This window comes from Aulonocara stuartgranti (genome assembly GCF_965226115.1).
Source record: "Aulonocara stuartgranti genome assembly, chromosome: 13".
In the NCBI taxonomy this organism is placed as follows: Eukaryota; Metazoa; Chordata; class Actinopteri; order Cichliformes; family Cichlidae; genus Aulonocara; species Aulonocara stuartgranti.
In genome coordinates this window covers 33142268-33160301 of record NC_138949.1, presented here as the reverse complement: position 1 = coordinate 33160301, position 18034 = coordinate 33142268, and the positions used below count along the sequence as shown (strand labels likewise).

Genomic DNA, 18034 nt, shown 5'->3' with positions numbered 1-18034 from the left:
GCCTGGAGTTCCCCACCCCTGCCATAGAGGGATATATGCTCTTTGTGACATCATATACATCCGAGAGTGATGTTTAACACAAGCATCCACCTCTGGAACAGGAAATAGGTGGCAGAAAACAAGAAACCACCAGAACACATCAGAAGTTAATCCTATCAGTCCACTGAGGACAGCCTGACAAGGAAAGCTGCTTTGAGCAGATTCAGCCCATATTAGGGTTTTCCTTTTCTGAAAGCAATGCAGATGTTAGCTTTCATATTAATAATCTACGAGCTCTGCTGTCTGTGTAACCTCTTACATACTGTCTGATTTCATCCCATAAATTAAACATGACATGTTATTTTTTCCAAAGAGATTGGAGGTCGCAGAGACGACAGCGAGCCTGACTGAACACGTTCTCATATACGATGCTGTGCGTACTGTATAAATATGTGTGAGCAGGTCCTTATACAGAGTATGTGGTCCAACTGCAGATCAAAGATCTGTGAGGTAATGAGTGTAACAGGTATTAAACATTACAGTAACGCAGACGCAAACAACCACACGATGACATCAGCAGTTTCAGCTTTCACTCCTAATTACAACTTCTGATTATTTTGGCACAACGAGACTCAACATAATAAATGTCTCCTTCCGTTTCATCTAACGAAATACTGGAACATAATTATTGTGGCAAAGGGATCGTTTATAGTTTACTTGTCAGTTTCACTTGATTTACATTCACGAAGAAATTTAATGTAAAAAAATAAACGTTACATTTTTATTTTAAGACAAGTTTATCGACTGTGGTTTAGGATTAGCGTAGCACAAATACACCAAGGGTAAAAAAGTCAGTTTATTAATGAATGCAATAAATATTAAGTATCAATGTTTAATACTGATAACACTGAAATACTGATGTGTACATAATGTGTTTTTGCACTTCGGCCTTCGTTAAACCTTCTTTTGCTTCCAATGACAAACAAACCAAACTGTGTTGTAGTGTATGAAACTATGAACGTTACGTTACGGTAAAAATATCTGCAGCTCCAGCTGTTTGGAGCTCAGCATCCACTTCCTGATCTTTGAAGGACTCCGGTTCTGGAAGTGAAGTATATTTTTATTTTCTCTGATGATGTTTCAGGAAGTCCTTCTGTAAAGATTTTTAAAGCCTCGAGTCAAACTAACCTGCTACGAGGTGAAGCGTGAAAAGATCAGTGGAGGAAGTGCTCTTCCCATAATGCACTGCAAATCCACAGCGAACAACCTCCAGTTTATTAAAACATGTTCCTGCCTTGTAGTGTTGTACAACAGAAGTTATATGTGCTGTGATGAAACTTTGGTTATATTTTGCAGTGTGTGTGTGTGTGTGTGTGTGTGTGTCCCTGTGTGTGTGTGTGTGTCCCTGTGTGTGTGTGTGTGTCCCTGTGTGTGTGTACAGGCTCGTAGCTCGTACTCAGTCTACTCTGTATGATTGAAGCGCTGTGGCTCGTAATCAGAACAGGAATGGGATTTATAAATCTGGAACTGCACGGTTGAGCTCTGTTGGCCAACGCTAAGCCACACATGGAGCGTTCTCACTCAAATGTTTAAACATGTATGTGTGTGTGTGTGTGTGTGTGTGTGTCTCTCAGCCTCAGGTAGCACAAGGTGAGGCTGAAACACATTTTAGCACCTGTCAGAGTGCGTCGGCATCAAACCCAGGGAGACACCTCTGACCCTAAGAGGTATGCAGCTACGCCAATCTCTCACACACGAGTGCGTGCACACACACACACACACACACACACTTTACCTGCTGCTGACATCTACGTTCACCTGAATTATCTGCTGTGAGCGGCGTGCAGCAGTCGGGAGACTTTAAAGAACAACGTGGGGATTTCTCATGAAGAAGTTTTTTCAGTTACAAATGTGATTTAGTCGGTGAATAAAAGCAAACAAACTATGAGGACTCAGGAGGTTAAAAGGTCAGAGGTAATAACCCATATGGAAAAGATAAAATATATAAATATGTATATATATATATATATATATATATATATATATATATATATATATATATATATCTATTATAAATCTTATAAAGTTTGTATCTGTCTTGTGTGAAACTTGTATGAAAAGCATACAAGAGTGAAAACAGATTAAAGATCCCTTGAAAAATTATATAAATGAAAGTTGTATGTTTTGGATACTTCCTAAAACAATATATGAAAGTAATGAGAAAGTGGCCACTTTCATGAGTAAAGCCTTCAATGATTCAGTTTATGAAGCAGGCCACATCTGATATCTTTTATAAGTTTTTTCTATTTCTTTTCCGTATGGGGAGATGCACAAATCTGACAGCTGAACTGGTCGAAAGTTGTTCAGATTTCATTCTGTTTCCAGGTGACGTTAGGGTGTGCTCATCTATCTCTACGCTTTGAAATATGCACGTCTGAAACGTTGAATGCACGCGTTTCTGGGTTTCCTTGTCGGTGTCTGTGTGTTTAGCATGCTCCTACATGCCTCCCTCTGTCTCTACTTTCGTATTCTCTGCCAGGTAAAACATCTGGAAAGTTCTCTGTTAGATTCATGCATCCGATGTGTCCTCACTACTGGAAATGCTCCTCCAGGTTTGGGCGACAGGTGGCACCTGGGTGCTCACCGTGGACTCACTGAAAGCTTAGCTGGACACGATGCAGATCCAGCTGATCTGGACTTTTGGACCAGTCTAATGTCTAGAGCTGCAAATGTGCGATGCTGCTGTGGGACATCCGAGTCCCTGCCAAACCTGTGTGACTCGTTTGAAGACTTTGGACAGCTCGGCATGTGTTCCTCGTGTGTTTTTTACAGGTGAGAAAAATCCCAAAGTTACTTTGTCCTCCTTCATCCTGACAGCAGTCATCATATGTGGCATCATTGTGGTTCTTGTGATTCAGAGAGTCTCGACTTGGCCTAAACATCTGGGCCAACACTGGAGGATCAGGTGTGAGCATCATGCTGTGACTTAAACTCAGGCTTATCTTATCAGCTCATCAGTCCTCCGGCCTGCACAAACACACACTTCTATCCTCGGGATCTGTTCCAGCTTCTCTGTCTGTCACATTTAGCCATTTACAGCACGTCAGTAACAAACTTTACAACAATGACTCTCACTGAGAGGAACCGCTTCTCAAACGAACCCCGTCTGTTGTATTTTGGTTTGAAACCAGACCTGTGATCTGGACTATTGTGGATTAAAGAAGCCCGAGGCGCCGCCGGAGAAAAGGTCTCTGTTACAAAAGCTTTTAAAAGCTCAGGATTGGGATTAGTGGAATGGGCCTTTAACAGGATGAGACAACAGGGCAGGAAATGCATCTGAGAACGTGTGTTTGTGTCTCCGGAGAGAACAACGGTTGTGTCTCTTTTTTGCTGTTTCTTTTAATCCCACTGAGAAACAGATTCCCAAAGATGTTCAAATGGGGAACAGCTCTTATAAACGGTGGTTTATTGATTTACTTTTTACTGAATTGGTTTGTGACAGCCCCCTTTCACATATCAGACCGCTTCGACATGAATAAATGAATCCACCGTAGCTCCAGGACACACCACACCAAAACCACTTGAATCATTGGTTTCCTCCCGACGCCGCAGAGCTGTTGGTGTGTTTAGACGGTGGAAACGCCTCGACGTGGAAGAAAAATAAAGAAATCAGTAAAACTTTCAAAAATTCATTTGACTTGGCAAAGAATAAAAATACACATTTACGTAGGAACTATTTTGTTCCTGCTTTCTTGATCTACCATCTGCTTTTAAGTAACCGTGCCGTCATTTGAAGAAACAAAAAGAAATGTTAATATTTATTTATTTATTTATTTATTTATTTATTTATTTATTTATTTATGTGCACTTTGAGCTCCATAAGGTGTGTCAGTTGTTTCCATTATTTATAAAATTAGGTAGACAGTTTACTGTAAACCCATCAAGAATAAGGGGAAATATGTTCACTGGACACTTTATTAGGTACGCCCCAGGTTGGATCTCATTTTCCCTTCAGAGATGCTTTAATCATTTGTGGCACAGATTCAACAAGTCACTGGAAAAATTCCTCAGATATTTTCCTCCTTGTTGACATGACAGCATCACACAGTCGCTGCAGATTTGTCGGCTGCTTCCACGATGGGAATCTGTAATCTAGATGGACATCTGGTGACAGCGAACTCATCATCGTGTTGAAGAAACTGATGATGATGATCTGAGCTTTGTGACATCAGAAGATTGTGCAGTGCGGTCACAAAGGGATGGACACGGTCAGCAACAATACTCAGGAAGGCTGTGGAGTTTAAACGATACTCACATGGGACTGTAAGTATCCCCACATCATGACCACAAACTGCTGATCAGGACCATTTGTCCAATCTTCTGTTTTCCAGTTTCTGTGAGCCGCTCAGCTGCTCCTGTGCTCAGAGATGCTCTTCTGCATACTTTGGTTGGAACAAATGGTTATTTAAATTATCGTTGCCTTCCTATCAGCTCAAAGCAGCCTGGCTGCTCTCTTTGACCTGTGTATACTTGACCTTCCTCCGTAAACCTTTGAGATTTTCGTGTCACACGATTGTTGGTGTTTTCTGTATTCTTTGTGTAAATGTTGGGTCTTTACTTTGAGGCACCGGTTGTTGGGATTTGTCGCTATACAAATAAAACTAATTTGAATCGTCAGTTTCTGAAATATTCAGAGGCAAATAAGCGAGCCATGTCCAACACCACTTACATCACCTTCCCTCTTCATTCTGATGCTCAGCTCAACTTCAGGAAGTCATCTTCACCACTGAGTTGGTGCCGTGTGATTGGCTGATCAGATATTTGCTTGAACGAGCTACTGAACAGGTGCACCTAATAATGTGGCTGTGAGTGTATTTAGATTTGATCTGGAGATAAAATGTCCCTTTAAATTTCTGCAAAAACAAAGAAACAGGTGGTAGACGGCGGCGGGCAGTAAAACTGTGAGGCTGTGGGGTTTTTCTATGTTGGTCACGTGATTCACAAGAATTTGTGATTTTGAACTCGAGCCCTCACAAGCTTGATCCGTTTGGCTTCCACTGACTGTTGCAGGTTAGTTTGTTCACAAATAATTGGAGAGTGTATGTAGTAAAGATCAATGCAGTGCATTCAAATTCAGTCATATTTCAGGATCTCTTAATATTGAGAGTTTTTATTTTTTTCCAGCTCTAATTTGGTCCCATCTTTGTGACAGCACATATGAAAGAAAGATTCATTTCGATGTGAAACGTGAGCGTTGTGGGTTTGGGGCATTCCCCGGCAGTCGTGGATGTCTCAGATGTGTCTGGAGATTATGGCGCTTTGGATAACATGAAGCTGTTTAATTAACAAGTTCACACATGAAGGCAGAAAATGAAGCTCCAGTCTCCTTTCAGACAGGTTGTAGAGGTATTCTGGGGTTTTCGTTGTGTATCGATTGGTCGGCATGCTGATCAGCAGATGAGCACAAACCTGAGTTGCATGGCCACAGTTTGGCTTAGCAGCTGGGGAACCTCCAGTAGACCAGCTGTGATCAGCTGCTGGGTTTGAGGCTTACAGCTCTATCGTGGCTGCATATGGGCTTTTATTCTGTCTAAGTATCATCCAGAAGAACTTTCATTTCCGTGACTAGCAGGAGATGAGAGCTGCGTGTACACTATATCCACTCACAGCCTGAAGAGTTGCTTTCTTTGCCCCAAAATAAGATTTGAAAAAACTTTTTCCCTCCTTGTGACCTTTGAATAGAATGAAATCGTGATTTAAATTCATCTCTAAAAGTCTCTCATCTTCCTCTCCTATCCTCTGAGAACAAAGTTATCACACACTACAGGTTTCTGTTTCCTCCTTTGGAAGCATGGCTTCACTGCAAACTGCACAGAGATGGTTTTCTTGTATTCATGGAGCTCTGCGCTGTTACTCACTGGCCTTCAGTACAATATGAACCCGAAGCACGAGCAAAGCACAACAAACTGTTGAACTATTATCTTAAATATTTTGACTTTCTGGGATATTTTTTTCCTTTTTCAAGTAATTAACTATTTTATTTTTGGCAATTTGAACCATTTTGCAGGAGAAGCACTAACATTAACCCTCCTGCCATCCTTTAAAAAACTCACACCCATCACCCTAGGGACCATTCTCAGCCACGCCATAAAAAGACCATATATCCATATTTTATTCCACTTTAAATTAGCCAACCTTGTAAAACTACTTCTCCCTGAAATATTCATGTAAAGTTTTAATTATATTTTCGTTGTTTTAACCCTTCAAATCCCAGTGTTATTACATGAGCGCCCTGTGTTATAAGCCCCAAAAACCAAAAAACGAAACTAAATATTTCCACAAAAAACCAGTTGAAGTAATATGTGATTGTCATTATAAGTAGGCCTTTAGATGGACCAAAGATTGGCACCAACATACATTTTGACCTGCCATTATTTTTTTGCATTTTTTTTGCAATTTAAAAATTAAAACTTCAAGGCCCTGAGTCTTCATTGACATCCAAGAAAAGAAGAAAAAATAAAATCATATGATGATAATTTGGGGTTGAAAAATAGCGTTTATAATGGAAGTCAATGGGCAGAAAATGGTCCCCAGGGTGATGGGTGTGGGGATTTCTGCTGCTCAGCCATTTTAGGCTGATTTAAGGAATTCACACTGGAATATTAACATTGACAGGTAAAAACTATCCTGTGGCAAGTTTGGTTATATTCCACTGAACACAGTGGAAATGGCAGCCATTTAACACATAGCAGTGGCACAAAAAGGTCCCAAGAAGGCAGGAGGGTTAACCATTTCACAGTGCTTGTTTTCTGCTCTTTCAGTAGAAACTAAAGACAATGTGAGCTTGGCATGGTCGTGATGATGGCTGATGGGGAGCTTTGCCGTGAGCACTAAAGCTAAAATATTTTGCATGTTTTGTGGTCGTTTAGTGTTCATTTACCTTTGTGTCTGTGACACCAGGAGTGAACCGAGTTCAGTGTGAAAATAAAGATCTGCAAAGGGAACTTCAAGGTGTCTGCATTTCAATGAGGTTTCCTCTGCTGGGAAAAAAGGGTATAAGGTGATAAGGTAAAAACGTAAAAGGATTATTTGATCGCAAATCAACACATGAAAAATGACTAAAATTCAAATTTAAAAAGCCTCCACCTGATCGCAGATTTTTATGAATAAATTCCAGGTGGAAAGATGCGGTAGGAAATAAACAAAGTCAGGTCTGTTTTCTAATAAAGTCCTTTAAGGGTTGAAGGTTGAGGACTTTTTAAATGTTCATTTAATGAGGAGCATTTTGAATGATCTCATGAAGAGAACTTGGTCCTTCAAATGTTTCAGGGTAAATTTGTGTTACTGCAGCTCTGTGAAATATGGACTCTCAGGTCTGCAGCTCGGGTTAACACAGAGTGGTGGACGCTTGAAGTCCTTGGAATATTTGGATGTGTGATCTCTGAGAGCAGACTCACAGGTCCAGGACTCAGAGTGTTTCCCCCCTGGATGGTCACCCGTGGGTTAAATGCTCTTCTGTAAGAATAACAACTTATCAAAGAAGTGAATGAAGACGTCTTTCTAACTTTGCAGTGGTACTTTTTGAATGCACTGAAACACAAAACCTTGGAGTTCTTTTAACTTTTTGGGAGTTACCTTGCAGAGCTTCACCGGAAGAAGATTTTCAACCGCAGCAGAAAAAAAAGGATGCGTTTAGAGTGTGGGCGGGGCTGTGAGGTGGGGTTACGTCCCATCTTGTTGAGTGAGCATCTCCATGGCATCCACTGGAATCAAAACATAAACTCAGATCATCAGATTTCACTTGTCGTTCATCTGTCCAGCCCATTTTAACCCAGTGCACAACAACAAATACAATCCTGCGTGGAAAGCTGCACTGAGAGTGGAAAAACACTCCACGGGACACCTTTCAAATTTACAAAACATTTCATAATAATCTGCAGAAACTTTACTGGAACACGAGATGGTTTAAAACGATTATGATTTGTGTTTGTTTTATTTTTCTTTGATTTGTGTTTGATTTCAGAAATTAAAATCCAATCATTTTATTCCAAACCGTAAGTTCATGTCGGAGCTCTCCGGGGTTTCCCTCCCTCCCTGAGCCCAAATGCGACCAGGCTGTGCTTCTAAAGCGCTGAGTGGAATTCACACAGAACCGTCCTGTTAATTGTAGGTGTAAAAACCAGCAGCGAGGCCGTGTTTCCATCAGTCTGCCGGGGCGGAGCTCATCCACCTCTCCGCCTCAGTTTGGATAAAAGACACCAGCTAACAAACTCTCCAATCAGCACCAGTCAAATGTAAACGCAGCGCGAGGACACGCCAACAACAGCTGGAGATGATGTGCCCAGTTTTACAAAGGCAGGTTTAATGAGATAATCCCAGTTTTAATCCACCCCCAAAAAAGAAAGAAATTACAATTATAAATAAAATGAATTTTAAATAATGAGGAAATGTTTATGTGTGTTCAAAAGAAATGACAGCAGACTGGAGGTTTGGTGGATTGGCCCCGCTGTGACCCCACGAGGCTTTTTTTTGCATTAAAAAGTGCAGATTTTGCGCCGTTTTGCGCACACAGACTGCGACCAAATCCATCGTAAATCTAGACAGCAAGCTTCCAAAGTTTGTGTTTAAAATCGTGTTACCGGCTTCATTAATTTTTTAAGAAACGCCACCTTAAAATCACACGGATCCCGTTAACAGAGGCTTGAGTGGATGTGGTCAGAAATCCGTCTCAGTCTTTGTATTAATTGAAGGAATCTGCCCGGGAAATGAAAACTGCGCTGCTGGAGTGTCGAGGAGGGATTTGAAGTTCCCTGCTGAGGCCAAATTCAAAAACGAGGAAATATCCTGTTAAGATAAGATAAGATAAGATAACCTTTATTAGTCCCACACGTGGGAAATTTGTTTTGTCACAGCAGGAAGTGGACAGTGCAAAAGTTATGACGCAAAAATTAGAATACAATAAGAATAAATGAGGCTGTTGCTGTATTTCTGGCTCATAGATTTCGGGTGAGAGATTCTGTTTCCCCCTCTTTCTGGAGGAACAAGGATCAAAACTTATCGCTGAAATTTAAAGAAATGAATTCAAAAATATTGGGTTAAACTTTGGATCTTGCGCATTTAATGCCGGATTTCTTTGTTATTTGTTGGAAAATTTAAAGTCGAATGCAGTCGTGAATTTTTGCCTCTGATCCATTTTCTTCGCTCTGAATTTAAACGGAGCTCCTGTCTGAAACCTCTGCACAACTAATTGGACATACCTGCAGATTTCCCCTCCACTCGCTGCCACCCCCACCACACACACACACACACACACACACACACACACACACACACACACACACACACACACACACACACACACACACACAGACTGAGGACGCACTGCTGCGTCTCTCCAAACGTTTTCCTCTTTCTTGCTTCCCTCTCTCTCTGCAGCGCTGTGAATGAAACACCGAGCCCTTTTAACATATTCAAACCAACGTCACAATTGAAGGTGGATCACGCTGCTTTTTCTATAAAACCCCCTGCAGCCCGCTCACTGTGGAGGAGCAGGCATCGGTCTCTCTCAGAGGAGCCGAGAAAGAAACTTTCCCCCAAACCCTGAACGGATTTCTGTCACCGTGCGCTCAGAGGAAGCTGCTTGGAGGTAAGTTTGAATCTGAAAAGGACCGAACTCTCTAACGTCTTACTTCATTTACTGGGAAAATCAGAGCTAGAGAGCAATTTGCTGAACTTTTCCCCTCGCTCCGTACTGTAGTCAACTGTATTCAAATCCCTCTTTTATTCCTTCTGCCTCTTTTTAAAACCTGATTTATTGCCACTGCTCTATAAACTCTGTGCCGCCCGGGGGGTTAGGGTGGCTGAGCCCCCTCAACTGTACCTATAAAGGTGCATAACCTAATAGACAAGCTGGCGCACGCAAACCTGTAAAACTATTTGGAATACTTGACAGCTACTCCTCATTTTGAAGGAGCAGCGACAGCGGAATGAAGGGGAGTTTCCTCGCAGGAGAGGAGCACGTTTGTCATGTAGCTCGCCCAGAGTCAGAGTGTGAGTGTGTGCAGGCGCATCCATCCGCAATGATCGGCTTTTTATTTCTTTCAAAGGTGCGTCTGCCTGCGCAAACTCTTTAACATGCACGCAGCTTTAAAAATAATGTCAGGCTATAAGAGACGCACTCTACAGTTTGTTTTAATTGGAAAAAATGATCGCAGACGTGTGCGCCATCTCTGCATATTTCTGCGTAATGGTCGTCATTGTTTTGGTCTAACTAGCTGTAATAACTGTTTACATTGGCTCTCTCCGGAGATGAGCTGAATGAGTAATTTCTGGGGCAGCCGAGGGTAAACACACCCGGACCTTTTGTTTTTATTTGGGCAGCTTTTACAGGAGACCAGAGAAAAAAAAAGGAAAAAGGAGGAATAGAAAAAGAGTTCCGGACAGACGGACAGGGAGAAGCTTTACGCACAGCCCAGACAATTTCAGCGCGCAGACACAGGTGGATGCTGGGAAACGGACCAGCGCGGAGGAGATGTTGCCCCTGCCTCAGTTTGGAGTGCTGTCGGCCTTGGCCACCGCGCTCACTTCGCTTCTCTCCGCGGTCCTGCTGCTGGCACTGACCCGGCAGCTGTGGAGCCTCCGCTGGAGTCTGACTCGGGACAAAGAGAGCCGCCTGCCGCTGCCGAGAGGCTCCATGGGCTGGCCACTGGTCGGAGAGACTTTCCACTGGTTGTTCCAGGTGAGTAAGCTCGAGTTTTTGTTTATTTATTTTTAAGCCCCAAAATGCAGGTGTGTGTTTCCTTAGCTATGCTCATCTGTTATTGGCTTCTAATCCACGCGGGACTGCTGGAAGTTTGAATAATCACGGTGTCGATACTTTGTTAAGAAACGCGGGAAGTTTCGAGAAGCAGATTGTTGTGCGGGTTCAGTTCAGATGTTGATGCGACATGTGGGGACTTTATGCTCCGCGCGTAATTCTTTGTTATGGAGCAAAAACAGAATTCTGTTCAATTCTTCCACCTCGCTCCTTCCCTCTCTGTCTTCCCTACAGAAAAGAATTCACCTCTCATCCATCCTCTCCACATCCTTACAGCTCACGCGTATTTCCCCATCTCCAAATTTTCGCCTTCTTAAATCGCTCCCACCAACTCATTAGTTTTCACTTGTTAATATTATCTACATGCACTCCTGCCCTAAAGTTTAGGGTCACAAACTGTTAATCTAACCCGAGCGGGAGGAGTGAATGTAAGAGGCATTTCAGTAAAGTCGTTAAAATCTTTAATTTGTCAGCTTAATGCACTGCATCACTTGGTGAGCTGATGCAAGCATGACTGAAAAGGAGTAAAATGTATAAAGCTTACGGAATTTAAAAAAATATCTCTGCAAGCTGTTTGAATCGCGGAGTAAAATAAGCAGTTTACTTACAAAAAGTCTACATGTGAAGGTTTGGGCAGATCCACTGTCATCCCTCAGGCACATGCTGTTGAAAATGTTTTATAAAAGTATCTCAAGCTTTGTGCAAATGGATGGTCCATTAAATGTTCTTAGATCATTTATATTTAAAGAAATGTAGGTTATTATATTATGGAGCTGTTTTAATAGTCTGACCCACTTGAAGTCATATTGGACTGTATGTTGTTTATAATTAACCACAAACTATGTTACCTAATGTAAGTTTATCATGTTAAAAAGATTAACAGAGACAGCCTGTTTTTATGTAAAATAAAATGACAGATTAAAAAAGTAAAAGTAGCTGGTTTGACCAAAATGGTGCAAAAAGAAAGATTTTCCTCTGAAAAATGTTCTTGTTCTAAGAAATGAAGATATTACTGAGGAAAAAAACAAAACAAAAAGAAACCAAAACAAGTGACACAGCTGTGTGTATTACTCCCTGCACCAAAGGACAAAAACAGAGAGAGACTCCAAGTGTTTGTATAAAAAGTTGTTGCAGTTTTATTTGGCCTAAAAGTATTAATGAGTCATTGCTTCATGACAAAGTTTATATCTCTTTCTACCCTCCAGGGTTCAAACTTCCACATCTCGAGGCGAGAGCGTCACGGAAATGTGTTTAAGACCCACCTCCTGGGGAAGCCGGTCATCAGGGTGACGGGTGCAGAAAACATCCGCAAGATCCTGCTGGGGGAACACAGCCTGGTGTGCACCCAGTGGCCTCAGAGCACACGCATCATCCTGGGACCCAACACCCTGGTCAACTCCATCGGAGACCTCCACAAGAGGAAGCGAAAAGTAAGAAGGTGTAGCAGGAAGTTGAACTGACGTTTGGATTCACAAACTGTCTGTTCTGCTCCGGGTTTCACTAAAAGGTGTTGTCTGCTGGGCACAAGCTGTGAACTTTTCATGACCCCTTTCTCTCCATTTCCTTATGTCTTTCAAGATTCTGGCCAAAGTGTTTAGCCGGAGTGCTCTGGAGTCCTACCTGCCCCGGCTTCAGGACGTCATCAAATCTGAAATCGCCAAGTGGTGCTCAGAGCCGGGCGCCGTCGACGTGTACAGTGCAGCCAAGTCCCTGACGTTCCGCATCGCGGTCAGGGTCCTGTTGGGTCTGAAGCTGGAGGAGGAACGGATCGTTTACCTGGCTAAGATCTTCGAGCAGCTGATGAACAACCTCTTCTCTCTGCCAATAGATGCCCCGCTTAGTGGGTTACGCAAGGTGGGGGAGCTTAAAGACATTATGTGTAATCTACATGGATAACGTGGTATTAAAAGCCGATTAATGTCATTCATGTTGGCTTTCACATGAATTCTTTGCAATTTGTCAATCTTTTTCTGTCAGGGGATAAAAGCCAGAGAAATCCTGCACGCCCACATGGAGAAAATCATTGAAGAGAAGAGGGAGCGGCAGCACATGGACGAGGAATATAACGACGCCTTTGATTACATGTTGTCCAGCGCTAAGGAGAACGACCAGCAGCTCAGCATGCAGGAGCTCAAGGTACCAGAGTTAATGTCCACAGTGCGGGGAAGGATGTGCCAGCCTCACTTTCTGAAAGTCATGATAGGACAAGACAACACTGAGATGCAGATGTGCAGAGTGTGCACACACTGAGTGTTTTTGTGACCCACTCAGTCATATTTAACCACCACTTAGGCACAGTTTGTCAATGAGCAGGACACTCTGAAACCGGCTGGCGTCTAAAATACTGCTCCTGCACAGCACAGCGGCCGCTGCAATCTCAGGAAGTTTTTGTGATTTATGCTATCACTAAGCGATACTCGAACACCACTGTAGACATTAAAATTGATGCTAATGGTGAGAAATAAAAGGCTTTTTATGATTTTTGAAGCAATTACCAAAAGTAAAACATAAATCTGAGGCTATAAACAAACTAAAACCCAGTTTTGTGACTGAGCCTTCTGTGTTCAGCATGATGGTGGTGAATCTGTAGTCTCATTAGGTCGCTCGTTAGAAAACACCTTATATGGGAAATTTTAAAAGCTTCAGAATTTACCTGTAGGGGCAGTTACTGATTCATTTTTGGTTGTAATAAAAAACAGCCCGAGAAAAGAAGTCCATCAGTTCATACAGGTACATTTAATCATGCTAAAGATGTTTTTAATGGTCAACGCTGAGTGAAAACGATTGAGCCAGATAATTTGGTAAAAGGTCAGTCGTGCACCGATGGTACATTATTTGTGAGCAAGCTATTTGGCTCTCAGTTGACGTTCAGGGACCTCACGGGTCTGACTGTGAACCTGAGAGCAGTATGTTCAGGTGACATCCACCCAACCCATCCACCTCCCTTCTTGCAGGAAACAGCAGTGGAGCTGATCTTTGCTGCTCACTCCACCACAGCCAGCGCCTCCACATCACTGGTTCTGCAGCTTCTTCGCCACCCAGCAGTGGTGGACAAGGCCAGAGTTGAACTGGAGGCGGAAGACCTCGGCTATGAATCTCACAACAGCTGCATTCAATCTGGTGTCACCATGGAAACAGAGGAGGGCGCCACTGACGCAGAAACAACCTGCCTGCTAAACAGAGGGTGTCGGAATCAGAGAGACGAAGACGGTTTCCCGCGGTCGCAGTCTCATGTACCCTGGCTGAGCCTGGAGAAGCTCAGCCAGCTCCGCTACATCGACTGTGTCGTCAAAGAGGTCCTCCGCTTCCTTCCGCCAGTCTCTGGCGGTTACCGAACAGCTCTGCAGACGTTTGAACTAGATGTAAGTTTGAGTCTCTGGTAGGAAGATTTTACTTATTTGTATAGTTTTACAAAGAACTCAATATATTTTTATCAAATACAAAGGAATTTAAATCTTATTCATCCCAAAGGGATCATCTCCATGTCTCTGCTCCTGGAACTGACAAGGGCTGTGCGGGAAATTTATGAATGCTCAACTAAAAATACGCCAACGAGCGATTGGCTCGATTAATTGCTGATACATGATATAGAACTGTCAAATTTCCAACTAAAATACATTTAGATAACAGTCTATAACATTTAGTCCAAGCAGTATGGGTGGAGATGTGGTGTATGCAACAGGTTTGGGCTACAGTCAGCAACTGGTGCTCGCTGATATATGTGCCCCAGTAAATGTCATCAGCAACTCTCTATACTAGCTTGACACAACAAAAACTGAAGGAAGCACCGTTCTGGTGGTATTTAACAATTGTGCTTTGCAAGCTAATTATTTACATAGTTAACATGTCAAGGAGGCAGCAAACAAAACCCCAAAACAATCAGTTGCACAAAAAAACCCCCCCTATTGATAGACTTAGCCAATAATAGCTAATAATAGCTAATAGCCGATAGCCATCCAGTTGGTAACTACAGTATGCTTAGACAATATTTTTTGAACCTTAACCAGTACAGATGAACATATAGTTTTATCCAGTAGGTTTGGGCCAAATGTTAAATGTTCTAACTGGCTACCAGCCGCTGACGGCCCCATAAAATGTCTGTATATGTTTTAGCTTGAAACAACGAAAGTAACGTTTCTGTTTTACAAGCTCAGAGTTCAGTCCTCAATGAGGCAGACCATTAAATTAGCAAAAAAAAAAAAATCACAAACTGGGTTTTGTCCGGCAAGTCGTCAATAGCACAAAGACTTGCCCAGTAGCCAAAGCTTAATAAATAATAACAGCTGGTACAAATTCTTGGACACTTTTCATACTTCTGTTGGAGTAATACAATAACACAATGACCTTTTGGGAGGGTTTTTGTTGTTTACCAATCCTGTCCGTCTAAACCCAGCTGCCTGTAGCCATTATCTTCTTTACCGTAGAAGCAAAGCTAAAGTTTGACATGTGTCGAACGCCTCCTTGTGGACACTCAGTGAGTCTGAGGGTGATTTAATCCATCGCAGAATCGAATTGCTCTCAGAGAACTTCATGCTGGAGGCAGAGCGAACCTTGCGTCTATTGAATTTTGATTTTGGCTCTTTGTTCGGAGGCGTGGCTGTCTACGCTTTGACGGCCCCTCCTGGGAAACTGCTTTTAAAAACCCCTCCCTGCCCTCAGTGTGCCCCCAATTTGCTGCCTTCATTGAAAAAGGACAAGTGACGTTTAAAGCGATAGCAGAGGAATTTCCACCGTACTATTATAGAGCGCGTGATGCTAATTATTTCTCACGGTATTAACTTGTATAGGCACGACGTAATTGTGCTCCTGCAAATGTCTTTATGCCTGTTCGGTCAAGTGAGTGCTTCTGGAACCTAAACAAGGAAATCCTAACTCTGCAGAAATAACTGGGATTAGTTTATAGAGAAGTCTGGATTAGCAGGATAATGAGTGACTGACTGAATGAATGAAGCTGAAAACCAAATGAATGAAGAAGTTTTCAACACGCTAAAGCCTCCAGCTTTCTATGTCAGGCAGAAACTAAAAGGTCAACATCATAAGACTCTTGAATTAATTTGTATTTTTCACTTGTGAGTCTTTGATTTTGAGAATTATAATAATAATTAAAAATCATCCAAACAATAAAATTTTGACTTTTTCAATTTCAACATTTTCTCTGCATTGTTTTGTAAACCTTTGCCGACAGTGGCTATATTACCAAGGTCCAGAAACTGTTTTTGAACCCTGAGTCAGAGTTTATATCACTATCATCAAAATGAAATGCCTTTCTTATTCTGCAGGGCTACCAGATCCCAAAAGGTTGGAGTGTAATGTACAGTATCCGGGACACCCATGAGACTGCAGCAGTCTTCCAGAGCCCGGAGCTGTTTGACCCGGAACGGTTCAGCCCAGATCGGGATGAGTGCCGGTCGGCTCGGTTCAGCTACGTGCCGTTCGGTGGCGGAGTGCGGAGCTGCGTAGGGAAAGAACTGGCTCAGATCATCCTAAAGACTCTCGCTGTGGAGCTGATTGGGACTTGCAAATGGACCCTTGCTACAGAGAACTTCCCCAAGATGCAAACAGTGCCAATAGTGCACCCAGTAAACGGGCTGCACGTGCATTTTTCCTACAACTACCAGCTTTAGAGAAAAAAACAGACAAATAGACACTGAGAAACTCAACCAGGGAGGCAGTTTGACCTTTCCTGCTTCTGGGAACTCTCTAGGAAAAGAGAAAATGACCTCGCCAGTCCTGATGGTGCAGTTTAGGCCCCCTTTCATCTGCATGGACATGGGTGGGTGGGGGGTTACTTCATTTCTTCAGTGGTCTGACCCAAACCTAAGAAACGACTTTCTGTTGTAGCACAAGCACATTTTAACCATGTTACATGTTTCCCAGCATTTACTTACTTTTACACACATTTTAAGTTATTAAAATATGAAAATTTGCAGCATTTTTCCTGCTAGTTTTCAAACAGGAGATTAAGTTTTGCTGTCATGAGTGGACCGCATGTCACTAGCAATAGTTTCTATCCAGAGGACAAACAGTTATTCAGGGACTCTTAAACCCTCCCTTCACGCTACTTTAATAATCTTTTACCAGTATATTTTCTATATATCCAGTTTCAGGGATGTTTCTTTCCACTCAAATCCAGTGAAACAAACACGTGGCGTCATGATTTTCTGCTGCCTGTCTTTCCTGTTGCACTCTGCCTTGGCATCTTCGCCTTTCTGCACTCCTTCCTGATAAAATAAGCTTTTTACATCATCACTATGGACATATCCAAGTGCTACGTACTGTATATCTGCTAGCTTATATTTAGAACTTTGCCTTTGTTCACTTCTTAGGACTTCATGTTGCCTCTGAAGTGCCTCTGAGCATGGCACTGGCTGCGAGGCAGCTCCACGTGGAGAAACAAGCTTTGAAATGTGACAGTTTGATTAAGGCTGAAATGTGATTTTCTGTAATAGAACCATATCTGAATGCTCATAATGGACACTGGAGAGACCGGATGTGTGAGGCTGAACCGACAACCAGGAACTACCCGAACATAAAGTTCATTTTATACGAATGTTATCTATCCTTAACAGTGCTATTATATGTGTATCAAATGAAGTAGCATTATGAATAAGCTGTATTTAAAATGCCGATGTATCATATCTGTTGTACTTTTATCTGTAACAATTTATAGATAGAGACACTAACTAGTAAAGCCCATAACACCTTTATCACTGCTAGAACATAGAAATATTTTATTGTTTAGAGCGGCATATACTGAGAGTAAAGTTATACTTTTTATTATTGTTTTTACTGGTCTAATTCTAGGACTGTCTAATAGATGCGCTGTGAAATCTGAGGTGTGGATGGATTTGTGGAAGGAGATAGCACTTTCTTTGCTTTAAGGAGTCTGTGTAAATTTGTCCTGTTTGTGCGTTCATTGAGTGTATCACATGTAGCTGCTGTACAGTTGATGTAAAGAGTAAATTAGAAGATGCTAAACTAAATTTGTCACAGTTTGTCACATCCTGTGTCTGAGAAGAGGCCAAGAAAGCAGAGGTTTGACCCAACACGACTGTAGCTTATTCAACGTAAACTTCAAAGTAAAACTAAAGAAAAAAACATTCAATTAGACTTCTTTACAAATTTGAGCATCCAAATGGTGTTGGTATTTATGCTAATCAAGGTTGAGATGTCTACATTGTGATCGTGAGTCTTCATAAAGTGTGTTTGAAATGTGATCCCTATTACGACCTTTCTAAA

The 18034-nt window shown here is 42.1% G+C and overlaps 1 protein-coding gene across 1 annotated transcript; it reads left to right on the top strand.

Annotated features, from left to right (window-relative positions):
- The first annotated feature begins 9376 nt into the window (after positions 1–9376).
- cyp26c1 (cytochrome P450, family 26, subfamily C, polypeptide 1) lies at positions 9377–17778 on the top strand. Its single transcript, XM_082558048.1, is given in 8 exon segments — positions 9377–9625; positions 10360–10500; positions 10503–10717; positions 12001–12225; positions 12374–12649; positions 12773–12931; positions 13750–14157; positions 16075–17778. Coding segments are annotated over 7 exon segments (1647 nt in total). The 5' UTR covers positions 9377–9625; positions 10360–10481; the 3' UTR covers positions 16420–17778.
- Positions 17779–18034: the final 256 nt, after the last annotated feature.